The 15,787-nt window shown below is 40.8% G+C and overlaps 1 protein-coding gene across 1 annotated transcript in view; it reads left to right on the forward strand.

Annotated features, from left to right (window-relative positions):
• Positions 1-6,109, forward strand: part of LOC124144081 (hemicentin-1-like) — a 36,221-nt gene extending 30,112 nt beyond the window's left edge. Inside the window, exons 33-38 of the mRNA XM_048390217.1 lie at positions 197-469; positions 1,236-1,526; positions 2,138-2,296; positions 3,714-3,732; positions 5,111-5,142; positions 5,766-6,109. Coding sequence (XP_048246174.1) covers positions 197-469; positions 1,236-1,526; positions 2,138-2,296; positions 3,714-3,732; positions 5,111-5,142; positions 5,766-5,794 — 803 coding nt within the window. The 3' untranslated portion in view covers positions 5,795-6,109. The remainder of the gene's footprint in view (positions 1-196; positions 470-1,235; positions 1,527-2,137; positions 2,297-3,713; positions 3,733-5,110; positions 5,143-5,765) is intronic.
• Positions 6,110-15,787: the final 9,678 nt, after the last annotated feature.

A 15,787-nucleotide genomic window follows, 5' to 3' on the forward strand; every position in this document is an offset into this window, starting at 1 on the left:
GATGCCTTCAAATGACAATTTAGTTCGCAATGATAAAGGTAATGGTTTGATATTCAATACACATTCACTTCAAACATATGTTATGTGTCTAAATGAAAAAAGGATAGAATGGGATGAGTCTTGATTCAACTATCCTTCATATCTTATACAGCTTCAATGGTGAAGTTTACTTTTCTCTTTTCTTATACTTATTTAGATCCACCACCTCCTTTAAAGTCAGCAAAAGTGGACGTATTTGAAGGCACCAGTGTCAACTTGTCACGCCTGATCTCGTCTAACCCTTCACCACATCTCTACAGTTGGAAGAGGAGTACAGAGTCAGATTTTAATACAGGGACGCCAGTGCTAGACGATATACAGAGAACAGATGCTGGAACTTACATCATCAAAGCTACGAACATCATGAACCTCTCACAGGGTGGTCCTCAGGAAGGGCATGGTGTGCTGATGCTCACCGTTAATGTTCTGTGTAAGTTTGTTACTTGCCCTGTGTTTTGTATAATCCACAGATTTGAAATCAAGCTTGGGTAAGCTGATGACTTATGTACATGGGACCTTGTGTCATCACTTATTGAAGGTGGTTGATAAACACTTGGGTATGATACAGTCGCAAGTGTACCCTGGATAAATAGTAATTCCACTTCTGTTTACATTTCTAAAATATCATTCTTAGACATTCGCCTTAGTAAGTTGTGATTTCACAAGGAAACGTGAGGTTTGATATTATGAGTTTAATTCTTAGCCCGTCCACATCAATAGACTTTTTCTATTAGAAGCTGTTTTATAATCATAATGATGCTAACAATAATGTGTTTGGAGGCTTGAATTTCATTTGATAATAAAAGCCAATAAAAGCAACAAATTTATTCCACAGCCCCCAGGTTATCTCTGCCGCAAGCCACTTTACAATTCCGACAATATCATAACATTAGCATGTGTTTTCGAACCATTATAGAATAGTGATGATACCAGTAGTTCGCAAAAAGATGGCCGTATCCTGAACCCGTCACAAACACATGCAAAGGCAAGTCAATTGCTATCTGAAAAACAGGCAAACATATAGTGTGAAGTCAAAATAAGAAATAGGGACATCATATATGCCACTGGTGCTTCAAATTTGGATATGTCCTCCACTATCATAATATTTTTTGAAAGCATTACCGAGTGATATAATGTACTTTGCAACCTTAGCATAAAATGATGTGCTTGTATAGAAATATTTCTTTTCGGAACAGATGCTCCAGTTGTCCACTGCCTGAAGGAGTGCGCAGTACCAAAAAGCAAAACACACACTCTTTCCTGCTCTGTGGAGGGCTTCCCAATGTCTCATCTCTTTAAATGGATACAAGAGTCTTCAAACAAGACGATTATAACTGGGAATAGTCCTCCTAGTGTCAAGGTCTCAGATGATGGAGTGTATGTCTGCACTGCTACCAACACAATGACAGACTTCCGTGGAGTTAGTCAAACTCGAACCGGAACCTGCAGGATCAATATTACCATGATACAAACTGAGGAGAAAGCAGGTAAGGTTTCTTCTTCTTCTTCTCCTTCTTCTTCTTCTTCTTCTTCTTCTTCGTTTAATATCTTTTGTAGTTCAAATCCATGATTCAATCATCATCTTGGACAATGCACACTTCTCACTGACCAATCACTTGTCAGGTATCTGACCTCTGAGAAATGACAAAGCGCAACCCTGATGGGTTTCTTGAAGGTCCAAATATATGTCATTCAGGACGTATAAATTATCATTATGTGGATCAGATGGTCAGGCTCTTTGATTTATCTGATTGGTTCATGATACACCGAGGAGGTGGGTGATTCTCATGCTTTCAGTCGCTTATTTGCCTGAATTAATTATTTACAGGAGGATGTTGGTACTTTAATATCAACTACTGTGGCTTTAAGCATCACTCACCCACTCACTTAACTTTTGTTATTACTACATTTATATGAATCATATTTACATGTAGGTCTTTTTGACGCACCGTTTGTCGAATATCAGGCCACCGACATTTTGCAATAACATATATATCCAATTTAAATACCGGATTTTTTGTGTAGTCAGGTTCAATGAACTACTACCTGTGCGTTTCTTTTTTTGAAGAGTGTATGTTCATATGTTCTTACTATCTAGCTCCGGAAACATCAGGGTCAGACACAGATGTGTCCGCCATTGCTCTTCCCTTGTATGCCATCTACGTCACTGGAGGTGCATTTGGTGGTGTCTGCATAATAAATATCATCTTGATCTTCATCCTCTGTAAGAAGAAACAAAACAACAGTTCTACCAATGGTATGAAAACATAAGATCATCACATCATGCTTAAACATAAAACTGACTTATATTATTGTTATCATTAATCAGTGATATAGACGACGGTTTCACATTAAATGCTAGTTTTGAATGTGTTGACATCATTCAGCAATGGATGTCACCATCTGTATATTTGTATATTTGTGACAATCTGCGTCTGAACTTGAGTGAGTGAGTGAGTTGGGTTTAACGCCGCTTTTAACAATATTCCAGTTATATCACGGCGTGTCAGCTTAATGTGAAAGGAAAGCCCAAAGTGATTCAGGTCTCAGACGTTTCCCACTTCGGTGAAACCCACGAGCACGGGTATGGTGCTGACAAACCTAGAAACATAATCGAGGCAAACCGGGGTTCGAACCCACAATCATAGGTTTCTGGCGTCTCCAAGGGACATAACTCTGCACAGCGAAGCGCGGCGCCTTAGACGACTGGGCCACCCTTGCCGTGAAGGGACTTGAAGAAATAAACACATGATTACATTCATTTTCTCCATGTATCTCTAGTTTGCTCACACATATGAGTCAACGTGGCTTAATAGCTACATTCGGTTGATGTGTTTGTCTACTGTTTAGGGTTACCATCATAAGCCACTGTGTAATGGTTATAAATATCATGTCAAGAGTGTTTTCACATACAAATATATAAAGACTGTGCGCTTTAATGAATTTCCAGTTCAGGTTTTTATTGCAGAATACATGCCACAGGCCTACAACACAAATCTGTGTGGAAAGTAGATGTACAGATGTAGTGTTTAATTTCTTCACTTCATTGCATGAACTATATACATCATACTATATGTAAGGATAAGGATAAGGATATTTACACATTAATCAACCCCAATAATCATCATAAAAGCTGACCGCCTCCGTGGTGTAGTGGTAGAATGTCCGCCCCTGAGAGCGGAAGGTCAGGGGTTCGATCCCCGGCCCCGTCATACCTAAAGACGTTAAAAGATGGTACTTGTTGTTACCCTGTCTGGCGCTCGGCATTTAGGGGCTAAAACAAGGACTGGTCGGCTCGGAGTCAGTATACTGTGTCTGAGTGGGGTATTCATGTTAAACTGCGGCAGGGTATCTCAGTGAGCTAGCACAATAAATCGGCATCAGTCCGGACTAGTACAAGCAGCCACACAAACACACTATAATCTTGGACGCGACGTTAAACCCCATTTCACCTCACCTCATAAAAGCTGATCATAAAAATCTTTTTTTTAACAATTTTTTTATTTGAAAGTAAAAGACGTTCATGTGTTGCTCGTGATACTGTTTGTGTAGCATGGAATATCTTTGTAGAAGGAGTTTGTAGTTTCATGCTGGAACATGTGAACTTGTGAACACATAAATGAAGTGAATCCATAAATCAGTGTTAATGTATCACGATCCTTTTTCTATTTCAGGTAGACTGGAAAAGAAAATGTAAGTACGACGTCATTATACACCTATATTCATTATGCAATTCACAACATGACCGGGGCGGTCGAGTAGCCTAGTGGTTAAAGCGTCCGCTCGTCACGCCGAAAACCCGGGTCCGATTCCCGACGTGGGTACAATGTGTGAAGCCCATTTCTGGTTTCGCCCGCTGTGATATTGCTGGAATATTGCTAAGAGCGGCGTAAAACCATACTTACTCACTCACTCACTCAACATGACGCTAGAAATTAACCAGTCATAAATAAATTTATCTTTAGAAACAGATTACGTAGGTAGAAAAAGGGAACAAGGTGGTGAAAGGTATATGAAAATGGCGCCAGGGCCTGCTCCACCGGTGGTATCCGCACATTGGAAAAATAAGTGTCAGTTAGTAAGGTTGGTTGGTTGGTTGTTTAACGCAATATTCCAGCTACATGACGGCTGTCTGTAAATAATCGAGTCTGGACCAGACAATCCAGTGATTAATATCATAAGCATCGATCCACGCATTTGGGATCGATGACATGCATCAACCAAGCCTGACCACCCGATCCCGTTAGTCGCATTTTACGACAAGCATAGTCACCTTTTACGGCAAGCATGGGTTGCTGAAGACCTATTCTACCCCGGAATCTTCACGGGTCCAGTGAGTGAGGACGTGTGAAAGCTCGATGCAAAGGTCAAATGTATTTCATCTCATATCATGTTGACAAGTGTAATCATCCCTTGTTGTACTGTATAGTACAGATGTTGTCATCGTTTTCAGTTCTTTTACGCAAATATCCAGATACGACACTGGCAATAGTTTCTCAGTTCTTGATTCAAACTCTGGTGGATAGATGAAATATTATTGAAACAAATGAAGTTATCCTCTGAATCTGAGGTTGATCTATTTGACAACGTGTTCTTTATTTGATGTAACTTAAGTAAAGAAGTCAGACAGATCACAGTATCATGTGGCTACTAACCACACGTCAGAAAGTTCTGTCCCTAAATGTAACAAGTAAACAGTCAATCTGGAAACGCAACTATTCAGATTTATGAGTACAGTTTACTATATTCTTAACAATGTGACCACTCGTGAAAGAAAAGCCGCAATAGCATTATATTTAGGAACCCCTTTCTTGGAAACAAAAGCCCTTTCAATTTATCATGAGGGTGTGTGAAACGTGGCAAACTTGTTGTTTTTGTAGAGATCTGAGAATATTTTACTCAAAATTAATCTTTTGAAACGTTCGAGATGCATGTGATCAACCCCATTTGTTGATTTTCTGACACTATTTACTCAAACCCTGCCTCACTGTTGTCTGCATATGTTCATATCATTACAAAGAGTGATATAAAGTGAAAGTTGTTTTGAACACCAATATCTTCATGTTCACAGCAATAACATACCACTCACGGAGTCAGCTGGGGGTGAGTTGTAAATGTTCACTAAATTTGCAACGTCATATATTGTGACGTAACAGAGTTAATCGTAAATAATACAGTAAACTACGGTTATAACGAACTCAAAGGGACTACTTATTTTAGTTCGTTATAACCGTAGTTCGTTATAAGCATATATACAACATACAGTAAACTACGGTTATAACGAAAACGTTTATAACGAACTGACGGATATAACGAACTTACTTTTTGGTCCCGACTACTTGCTGTAGTTATGCTGTGTATATGCTTATAACGAACTACGGTTGTAACGAACTAAAATTAGTAGTCCCTTTGAGTTCGTTATAACCGTACTTTACTGTATCTGCAACACATAGACGGGACTACAAAATAAGTTCGTTGTATCGGTCAGTTCGTTATAAGCGTGTTCGTTATAACCGTAGTTTACTGTAACGTCATTTATGAAAGAAAGAAATGATGAATTGCCGAGTGACAAATATGAACAATATGTTTGATGTGTATTAGTAATGTATGGAATGTGCAGAATGAACCGTTACATTGACCGTAAGCAGTATATGTAAACCAATAGATGCACATATAGATATTTCACTGGTAACAATAGACAAGTGTTATTATTTGTATTTTGACAGAGTCGCCGCAGATGCTCAGTCTGATGTGACAATGGGCCACACGACGGACCCTCTCGTTTTATCTTTCAGCAATATGCATGATTTCTTGGTTATGTAAATGTGGTTTGGGTTGATTAGGGAATGTGATTTTCATTGTCAATGTAGGTCTTTCACATTTAATATTGACTTCTGCATGGTGTATAAACGTATAATAATGCTTTTGTGTAATTTTTTACTTATTTGATTTATGTTATCAAACTGAGGTGAGGTGAAATTTGGTTTAACGTCTCGTCCAAGATTATTGCGCTTATATAGCGACGTGCATGCACGTGTGTGTGGCTGCTTGTACTAGTCCGGACTGATGACGATTTATAGGGCTAGCTCACTGAGATAGCATGCGCAGTTTAACATGGATATGCCACTCAGACACAGTATACTGACTCCGAGCCGACCAGTCCTTGTTTTAGCCCATTTATGCTGAGATACAGGCAGGGTAACAACAAGTACCATCTTTCAAAGTCGTTTTTGGTATGACGCGGCCGGGGATCTTACGCTCTAATGGTAGAGCGTCCGCCCGGAGAGCGGAAGGTCCGGGGTTCGATCCCCGACCGCGCCATACCAAAAGACATTAATAGATGATACTTGTTGTTACCCTGTCTGGCGCTCGGCATTAAGGGGCTAAAACAAGGACTGGTCGGCTCGGAGTCAGTATACTGTGTCTGAGTGGGGTATTCATGTTAGACTGCGGCATGGTATCTCAGTGAGCTAGCACTTTAAATCGGCATCGGTCCGGACTAGTACAAGCAGCCACACAAACTCACACACGTACATGCACGTCGCTATATAAGTGCAATAATCTTGGACGCGACGTTAAACCCCATTTCACCTCACCTCACCTCACCTCTTAATGTACGGGGAAAGCTCGAAGGTCTCAGACTTTCACGACTTTGGTGATACTGACAAATGATAGAAATGATGCTAGAAACATGATCGGGCCGAACCGGGATTCAAACCCACAATCGTAGATGTATAGCGTGCCAAAGGGACGCAACTCTGCACAGTGAATCGCGGCGCATTAGACGGCTTGGCAACCCACCTCCCCAGGGCAGAATGGCGTGAACACTACTTTTCTACTGTATTTTTCACATGCTGGGTACAAGTGACAACTCATGAAAATATGGTTTTCAAACTTCACTCGAAGAGATATACATCGTTTTTGATAAAAAGCTTCAGTGTCTCTATGTATTCCAAAACTAATAAAACGAGCTTCTGCAAAATCTGATATTGTTTTCTATTAAAACAATGAGCCTAAATTTGGTGATTACATGCTGAATGAACTTCTTTTTGGGGGCAGACAATTACTTTTTTCAGCAGTCTTAAGCATAGTTATTGTTTCAAGCATTTTCTGGGGCAATTTCCACCACTTTGCTTTTTTGCTGATGCATGAAACAAACAACCAAGGACGCGTGCTATTGTGTTTTTAATACGCAACACATTTTGTTATTTTCAAGTATTGCATAAGTGCTAGAGAGGAGGACTCGATAATCTCTTGGAATGTCAAAACACCGCTAAACGTTAATGCTGATGTATATACTATCAACGCCAACTGTTGTATGTCAATTAGAAGGATGCAATACTACACAAGTTGCCTCCCTTTTCTTCATTTCATAGTGGACATTGCAGTATATCACTGTTATCGCTGCCAACATATAGGTTTCTTTGTCTTTTTATTTGTTGTTTCCAGTCTTATTATGGAGGCCTGTAGATAAACCAGGAAATGCCAGACATCCCAAACAGAGGAATATAGATTTGTTGGTTCTGATCGGAGTGAATGCATGCAAGTTGTACCGACTCGTAGCACGGCCTTGTTGATGCTGTCAACAAAATGTTTATTTTTATAATTATTTACTGGTTGCTGTATTATAAATCGGACCTTTTTCTGATTTAACGTGAACGTAGACTAGTATATGGGATTGCCTAAAAGTCGGGCCAAGAAAAGTCGAGCCGGGCCGGGCCAGCGGGTAATACTAAAAATGGATTGCAGAATAATAAAACGAAACGCGCATATCTAGGCAGATCTCAAATGTCCACAAACGTATAGTTTTGCTCATTTAATTGAGTTTGAATAAAAATGCATCTTCAACAATGTAATTAAGTGATGATAATGACTACATACCGTGAGTCTCGTAGAAAAGTCAGCGTCTTGACTTTGTATTCTTTGATTAGAATGCTTCTCACCGACCTTAGCCTGTGGGGGTGTGATGTCCTGGGCAGGAAACGACAGTGTTTTGACTATCTTCTTTCATTAATTAACGTGTTAAGGTAATTAACCTTTACTAATTCGCTAGAAGTATTTGATACGTGTCAAATCCTATTTCGTTTAACGATTGCTCTTTTACATGTTACCTAGATCAGCGACGCTAACACATAGCTCCACTTTCTAGTTTTTAAGTGATTTACTCCGAATTACTTAATTATGCCACGTTTTGGATTGGTGATTGTTCAGTAGTGTCATGTGTGTATGTTGCATCAATAATATGTAGATATGATCGCCGATAATTAAGTAATTAGCCAATAACACTTGGCCCGTCTTGGCCCGGCCCGGCCCGACTTTTAGGCAATCCCCTAGTATATATATATATATGACTCTTGACAATCACGTTCGTGAGTAAATTATACAGCTAATCTTTGGATATATACAGTAAATGGTCAACTCTTAGATTGTGTGACATATGTCAAACGCAATTGGCACAGACCCCACATGCTTGACACATTCACACGGCAGTAATGTGACACGCGGGGGGCCATCTGCCGGAAGAAAACAGAGTCACGATATTCAAACGCATTGCACCAGGACCCCTGTTTAGAAACTTCCAGCCGTGGTTTTGTGTTTCAGCAATGTATTGTTTGCCAGAGTATGTGGTATGTTTGTAACAAGAAATAACTTTTAAAGCAAATTTTCCCAAAAATTGCGTGATTCAACAAGTTCAATTTGGTTTGGTTGGTTTGTTGTTCAACGCCGCACTCAGCAATATTCCAGCTATATGACGGCGGTCTGTAAAATAATCGAGTCTGGACCAGACAATCCCACGCAATTGGGATCGATGGCATGTATCAACCAAGTCAGCGAGTCCGACCACCCGATCCCGTTAGTCGCCTTTTACGACAAGCACAGTCACCTTTTACGACAAGCATGGGTTGTTGAAGACCTATTCTAACCCGGAATCTTCACGGGTCTCAACAAGTTCAAGGTGAGGTGAAATGAGGATAAACGTCGCTTTGAAGGGCATGCACTGGTATAGCGACGTGCATGCATACAGCTGCTGAACAAAAGTTTGTTACATTGCTATGTTTACATGGCTATGAAGACTTTATACACATATTACAAGGTTATTAATACTTTTATTGTAGCGCTAATTGGTATCAGAAGAAAGTACATTCAATAAGGAGTATTACCCCCTTTTGCTTTTCGTAGTGCCTTTATTCGTTTAGGCATCGATTCCAAGAGACCACGACAGGTATCTTTTGAGACAGAATACCAATATTTCTTTACCAAATTCCAGAGCTCCTGGCTTGATGTAGGCATTCCCTAGCAACTCTCTTGCCAATAATGTCCCAGAGAGTCTCAATAGGGCTCATGTCAGGGGAATTACCAGGCCATTCCAATAATGGTATGTTTCTGGCAGCCAAAAACACACGAGCGCTCTTGGAAAAATGGGCAGGGGCTTTATCTTGCTGAAATAGGAATGTTTTACTCGGAAATACAAGGCATTCACAATGTGTTTTGAGGTCATTGATGATCTCAGTCTGATATTTCTGGGAATTAAGAGTACCATGCACCTTTTTAAGAATACCGGTACCATTTGCTGACATGAGTCCCCAAACATGAACCTGGGGTGGGTGTTTTACGGTCACCTGTGAACAATAACTGCGGTATCTCTCATTTTGGAGACGCCTTACTTTCATCCTACGCCTATTACTAAAACATCTGAAAATAGATTCATCGGAGAAAAGTACACGGTTCCAATCTGACACTCTGAAATGTGCGTGTGCTCTTGCCCAGTCCCGTCTCAGTTTTCTGTGCCTTGCATTCAGAAGGGGTTTTCTACAAGGGACGTAACATTTCAACCCAAATTGTTGTAGACGTCTTGAGATTGTCATGTGACTGATCCGCAAACCAACACTTTTCCGCACAATACCCCTCAAAATGTTGAGAGTTGAGAATCTGTTTATCATACACTGTTTGCGTATCAATCTGTCTTCTCCTTCTGTTGTGCATCTTTGTCTGCCAGACCTGGGTGCATCAATAACATCTCCTGTGGCATCGCAAGTTTTCATCAACTTTATCATACCATGTATTGTGGAACTGCAATTGTATTTTTCGGCCATCACTTTCTGAATTTCCTTCCATTTCAGTCCAGTGTGCCTGAGGGTGACAATCCGGGTTCTTTCACTAAAAGTTAAATTTCTTTGCTTTGTCATATTTGCGGCAGCAGATATTGAAAAAATCCGTTATCTAAGACAATTCTGCAAAAGAAAACAGATCAAATCTTTTAGGGTAATGCCAATTTTTAATGGCACCGGACATCAAGTCATGAAACCCTTTGTACAGTGTAGGCATTTTCTAAGTATCTTTATATTAGATTCCAAAATGAGTATATTACATTCAAATGCAATTAATGTTTCGAAGAATTATGCAGTTTAGTTGTTTCATAAACATTAGAAAGTACATGTTCAAAAAGAATGTACTCACCGAGACAGACTGGCGATACCTGTAGAAATTACCTCCGCAACTTGAGCAGTAATTGTAATGCATCCATAATCTAACTCAATGTTCTGCATAATACCAACATTTATTTGCCTTATTTGCATGTCAAATGTGTGGACTATCTTATTTTGACAAGAAAAGACCATCTTTAATACTTTTTGGGGAAACGAATGCAACAACTGTTACGAAATTTGTGAATGTAACAAACTTTTGTTCAGCAGCTGTATGTGTTCGGCTGCCTGTCCTAGTCCGTCCTAATCAGGCCTTATGTCCGTAGTGCTAGCCGACTGAGTTCCCTTGCCCCAGTATAACATGCATACTCCACCCAGACACATTATACCGACCCCCGAGCCGGACAGCCCTTGTTTTGCTCCCTTAATGCAGAACGCCAGGCATGGAAACAATAAGTACCAACCTAATAAGTCTTTGATATAACGCAGACATGGGGTCGAACCAACAACATTCAACCGAGGAAATTGAAAGACTTACATCAATGCGTAAAAGTTTGAATCGATTTTGTAGCAATATTTTAATAGCTACAGCTACAGCATTAGATATGTTTATATCTAACATTCTCACGCATTATATTATTTCGGGAATTTTCAGGGATAAATTTTTGGCGATAAAATTCCAGGTCGGTGAGGTGAGGTGAGGTGAGGTGAGGTGAGGTGAGGTGAGGGGAGGGGAGGTGAGGGGAGGGGAGGGGAGGGGAGGGGAGGGGAAATGGGGCTTAACGTCGCGTCCAAGATTATTGCACTTATAAAGCGACGTGCATGTACGTGTGTGTGTTTGTGTGGCTGCTTGTACTAGTCCGGACTGATGCCGATTGATAGTGCTAGCTCACTGAGATACCATGCCGCAGTTTAACATGAATACCCCACTCAGACACAGTAAACTGACTCCGAGCCGACCAGTCCTTGTTTTAGCCCCTTAATGCCGAGCGCCAGACAGGGTAACAACAAGAACCCTCTTTTGGTATAACGCGGCCGGGGATCGAGCCCCGGACCTTCCGCTCTCCGGGCGGACGCTCTACCTCTAGACCACGGAGGCGGTCACCTTCCTGGTAGTCACAAGGCAGTGTTCTCTGTCATGTCGAGTGTGGTCTTCTCACATACCAGGATAGGTCTCAGTTACGAGGGCGCCACGTTGTTTCGTTATCGCGTTGCTGTGATGTGAGCAGGTTCTTCCTGGTGGCAACCAGGGTATCGTTCCACAAAGCTACATGAGTGCTACGCCTGTCGTCAGTACGAGAGTTGGCGTAAAGTTACGTTATTTGACGAGACTGGATGTGACTCTGTTGCCCGGCCTTACGTAGTAATCAAAACACCGTCGGCTCTGGCATCAGATAACGGAACATCAGAACGCAGTTGATGAACACACGTCCGCTGTTTGTACTTCTGTAACGGGAAGATGCCAGTGTAAAATAATATTTAGCATGTTAAACTCTGTTATTGTAATGTTCAGCTGTAGTTTTGCTGTAGTCCCTCTCACATCGAAGGGCGCACGGGTGGCCCAGTCGTCTGAGGCGCCGTGATTCGCTGTGCAGAGTTGCGTCCCTTGGGCACGCCAGAAACCTATGATTGTGGGTTCGAATCCCGGTTCGCCCCGATTATGTTTCTAGGTTTGTCAGCACCATACCCGTGCTCGTGGGTTTCACCGAAGTGGTAAACGTCTTAGACCTGCATCGCTTCGGGCTTTCCTCCCACATTAAGCTGGCACGCCGCGATATAACTGGAATACTGTTAAAAGCGGCGTTAAACCCAACTCACTCACTCACTCCCTCACATCGAAATTTAAAACACATCAATCCAATGAAAGTGAAATAACAAGTAGCGTCCACAATTTCTAAGTAGGTAAATCTATGTTATTGTCCCCATTAACAAGTATCAGTTGCCTCAATAGTCTTTGTTAGTGTCGGTATATTTACGTAAGTGTAATAACGAGCGTTGGTTTCATATATGAGTTTCCTTTGAGAAAAGGGCGGTCGGGTAGCCTAGTGGTTAAAGCGTTCGCTCGTCACGCCGAAGACCCGGGTTCGATTCCCGACAAGGGTACAATGTGTGAAGCCCATTTCTAGTGTCCCCCGCCATGATATTGCTGGAATATTGCTAAAAGCGGCGTAAAATCATACTCACTCACTCCTTTGAGAAAAGGTCTTTTCGCAAATGTGCAAACTTAAATCAGTCAGCGATTCTTCATCCTCTCATCTTTACTCGCACACACTACTGCTTACTTCGACTGTAATTCCACTGTAGTTCAATTAATTTAATCTAAAACTTCGTGAGTTATAATTCTTATGGTTTACATAACAGATCTATCGTTCCATTAAAATTGTCTAGTCAGCACATGTTGGTTTAATCAATTTATTTTTTTTATTTTTTATTTTTTTACGCCGCACTCAGCAATATTCCAGCTATATGACGGCGGTCTGTAAATAATCGAGTCTGGACCAGACAATCCAGTGATTGATGTCATGAGCATCGGTCCACGCAATTGGGACCGACGACATGCATCAACCAAGTCAGCGAGCCTGACCACCCGATCCCGTTAGTCGCCTTTTACGACAACATAGTCACCTTTTACGACAAGCATGGGTTGCTGAAGACCTATTCTACCCCGGAATCTTCACGGGTCTGGTTTAATCATTACATTCGTAATATGTGAAGTAATAGGCCGGCGACTAACAAGGCTTGGTGACTATGTTGATTGTGTGCCATCGTTTCGGACGTCGCGGACGTTTGCTCATACTATCTATCACTGGATTGGCATGTCCATTTTTCAGGCCGCCGTCATTAAGCTTAATAGTGTTCAGCATTAAACTAACATTCATGGAATTTGTTTTCTGCCAGACTGCTAGACGAAGACCACTTGGTTCTTCCTCAATGAGTTATAGCATTCTAGTCATTACGGATGTAGTATAATTGTGCAACATCGAAATTACATATGAGAGCGAGAGTAACCGGAGGATACACTTGAGTTAAGGGGCGTACTTCACCATTCATCATGTTACAGTCATATATCAGTTACAAGCTTGTGTGGAAAACACGGTAAACCTTGTCAGGGGATGTGTGCAATATATTGTATTAAGTTTCTCTGAATCAAACATCCGGCTTGAATTGGGTCAACGTAAGGGAAGTGATCCCTGAGTTTTACGCCGTGTTTAGAATGTTCCTATACCCATATAAAATTTATATAAATTATATTATAAATCCTAATGATTTTCATGAAACACTTAACAAACATTATGAATACAATTCCAAATAGAATTCTAAGAAAAATGTCTCACAATCGTAAGAAAGATATTGTAAGGCACAGTTAAATAACTTATGACTAATAGTAAAACTAAAGGAGCTGATGTTACACATCTGTGATGATTTATCTAAAATCTATTATCAATCATAAAATAAACCCGTTATTGTCTCAACTTAAACAACTACATGTATTTATTATTATAATATATTTTCTAGGTGTCAGTAGTTATTTGAAGTTGAAGATGTAGATGCATCACGTTACAATGAGTAATGCCCAATGTTAAAGCAGAAGATACTATTAATGAATGCATCTTGGACATGAAGAGATTCAGTGTTAAGCACTAGGAATATCATGCCTGGGAAACAAGCAATGAACTTCACACGTTGTATCCATGTTGGGGATCTAATTCGGGGTTTCGGCGTGACAATGGCTGTGACAGAATATCGTCTTTACGACCATTCCTTGTAAACAACATTGCCTACTTTTTAACTTGTACCATATGTTCCCATGTTTTAGCAGGTGAACACTTGACTTGCCTTTTCATGTGTTGGTGACGGGTGCCAAAAGTAGGTCAAGTTACGCCGATCGCACAAACTAGTTTTTTATTAACACATGTTCTTAATATACTCGGGATCGTACAGTGGACTACAAAGAGAGGGCTTATAAATATGGTGTTTTGTGCTTTATTGATATTTTGTAGGATTTCGATATGTATGGTGACCACAGGGCATTAGGGGGGTACGGGTGGCCCAGTGGCCAAAGGCGCCGCGATTCGCTGTGCAGAGTTGCGTCCCTTGGGCACGCCGGAAACCTATGATTGTGGGTTCGAATCCCGGTTCGCCCCGATTATGTTTCTAGGTTTGTCAGCACCATACCCGTGCTCGTGGGTTTCACCGAACTGGTAAACATCTGAGACCTGCATCACTTCGGGCTTTCCTCCCACATTTAGCTGACACGCCGCGATATAACTGGAATACTGTTAAAAGCGGCGTGAAACCCAACTCACTCACTCACACAGGGCATTAGATTTTTCTTCTGACTAAGCAGGCGATCATGTGGCACTCAAGTAGTGAGTGAGTGAGTTAATATTTAAAGTCACAGCGGCAATTTTTCAGCCATATAGCGACTAAATCAAGTTATATATTAATACATATAGACATAAAAATCTGTCGACAAAGACAGTAAAAACACTAGACTATCACAGATGTAGATTTAAAACCAGCATATCATAATAAAATTCATAACAAGACAAAGTAGGGAAGTGCATATGGTATTTTTCGGGTCACAATATCCTGACATGTTTACCATTGTATTTTTAACGCTTTACTGGGGCCCTGGATATTGTAACTTGTGAGCAAATGTAATTTGATCTTCTTTGAAAAAGGAAGCATTATTGTTCCTCAAAGGTTGTGACATGTGGATACGAAAGTAGGAGCTGCTGGAATATTGCTCGACATAAAAGGAAAGTTTGATATTGGAAAGTTGAAACAATCCATTTATCTCACAGTCTTGTTTATGTTATTTTGTCACTCTGATTCTGTATGCATGGATCAAAATCAGAATCAGATTAGGTCGTTTCATTAGTTTCTTATATATCTTTGGTTGGTTTGTTGTTTTACGCCGCACTCAGCAATATTCCAGCTATATCACGGCGGTCTGTTTTTAATCGAGTCTGGACCAGAGAGCCAAGTAATTAATATCGTGAGCATCGATCCACGCAATTGGGGTTGATGACATGCATCAACCAAGTCAGCGAGCTTGACCACCCGATCATGTTAGTCGCCTTTTACGACAAGCATAGTTGCCTTTTAGGGCAAGCATGGGTTGCTGAAGACCTATTCTACTCTTGTATATCAAGCTGAGGTCGGTAAATCAGTAGAAGGGACTAATGTGTTTGACATTATGACCATCAGATCATCGGTATACTGTAAGCTTAGGTGAGGTGAAATGGGGTTTAACATCACGGTCAAGATGATAACGTTTACATATTGAGTGAGTGAGTGAGTGAGTTGGGTTTAACGCC

This window comes from Haliotis rufescens, unplaced genomic scaffold (genome assembly GCF_023055435.1).
Source record: "Haliotis rufescens isolate VD_foot unplaced genomic scaffold, xgHalRufe1.0.p SCAF_87, whole genome shotgun sequence".
NCBI classification, from domain to species: domain Eukaryota; kingdom Metazoa; phylum Mollusca; class Gastropoda; order Lepetellida; family Haliotidae; genus Haliotis; species Haliotis rufescens.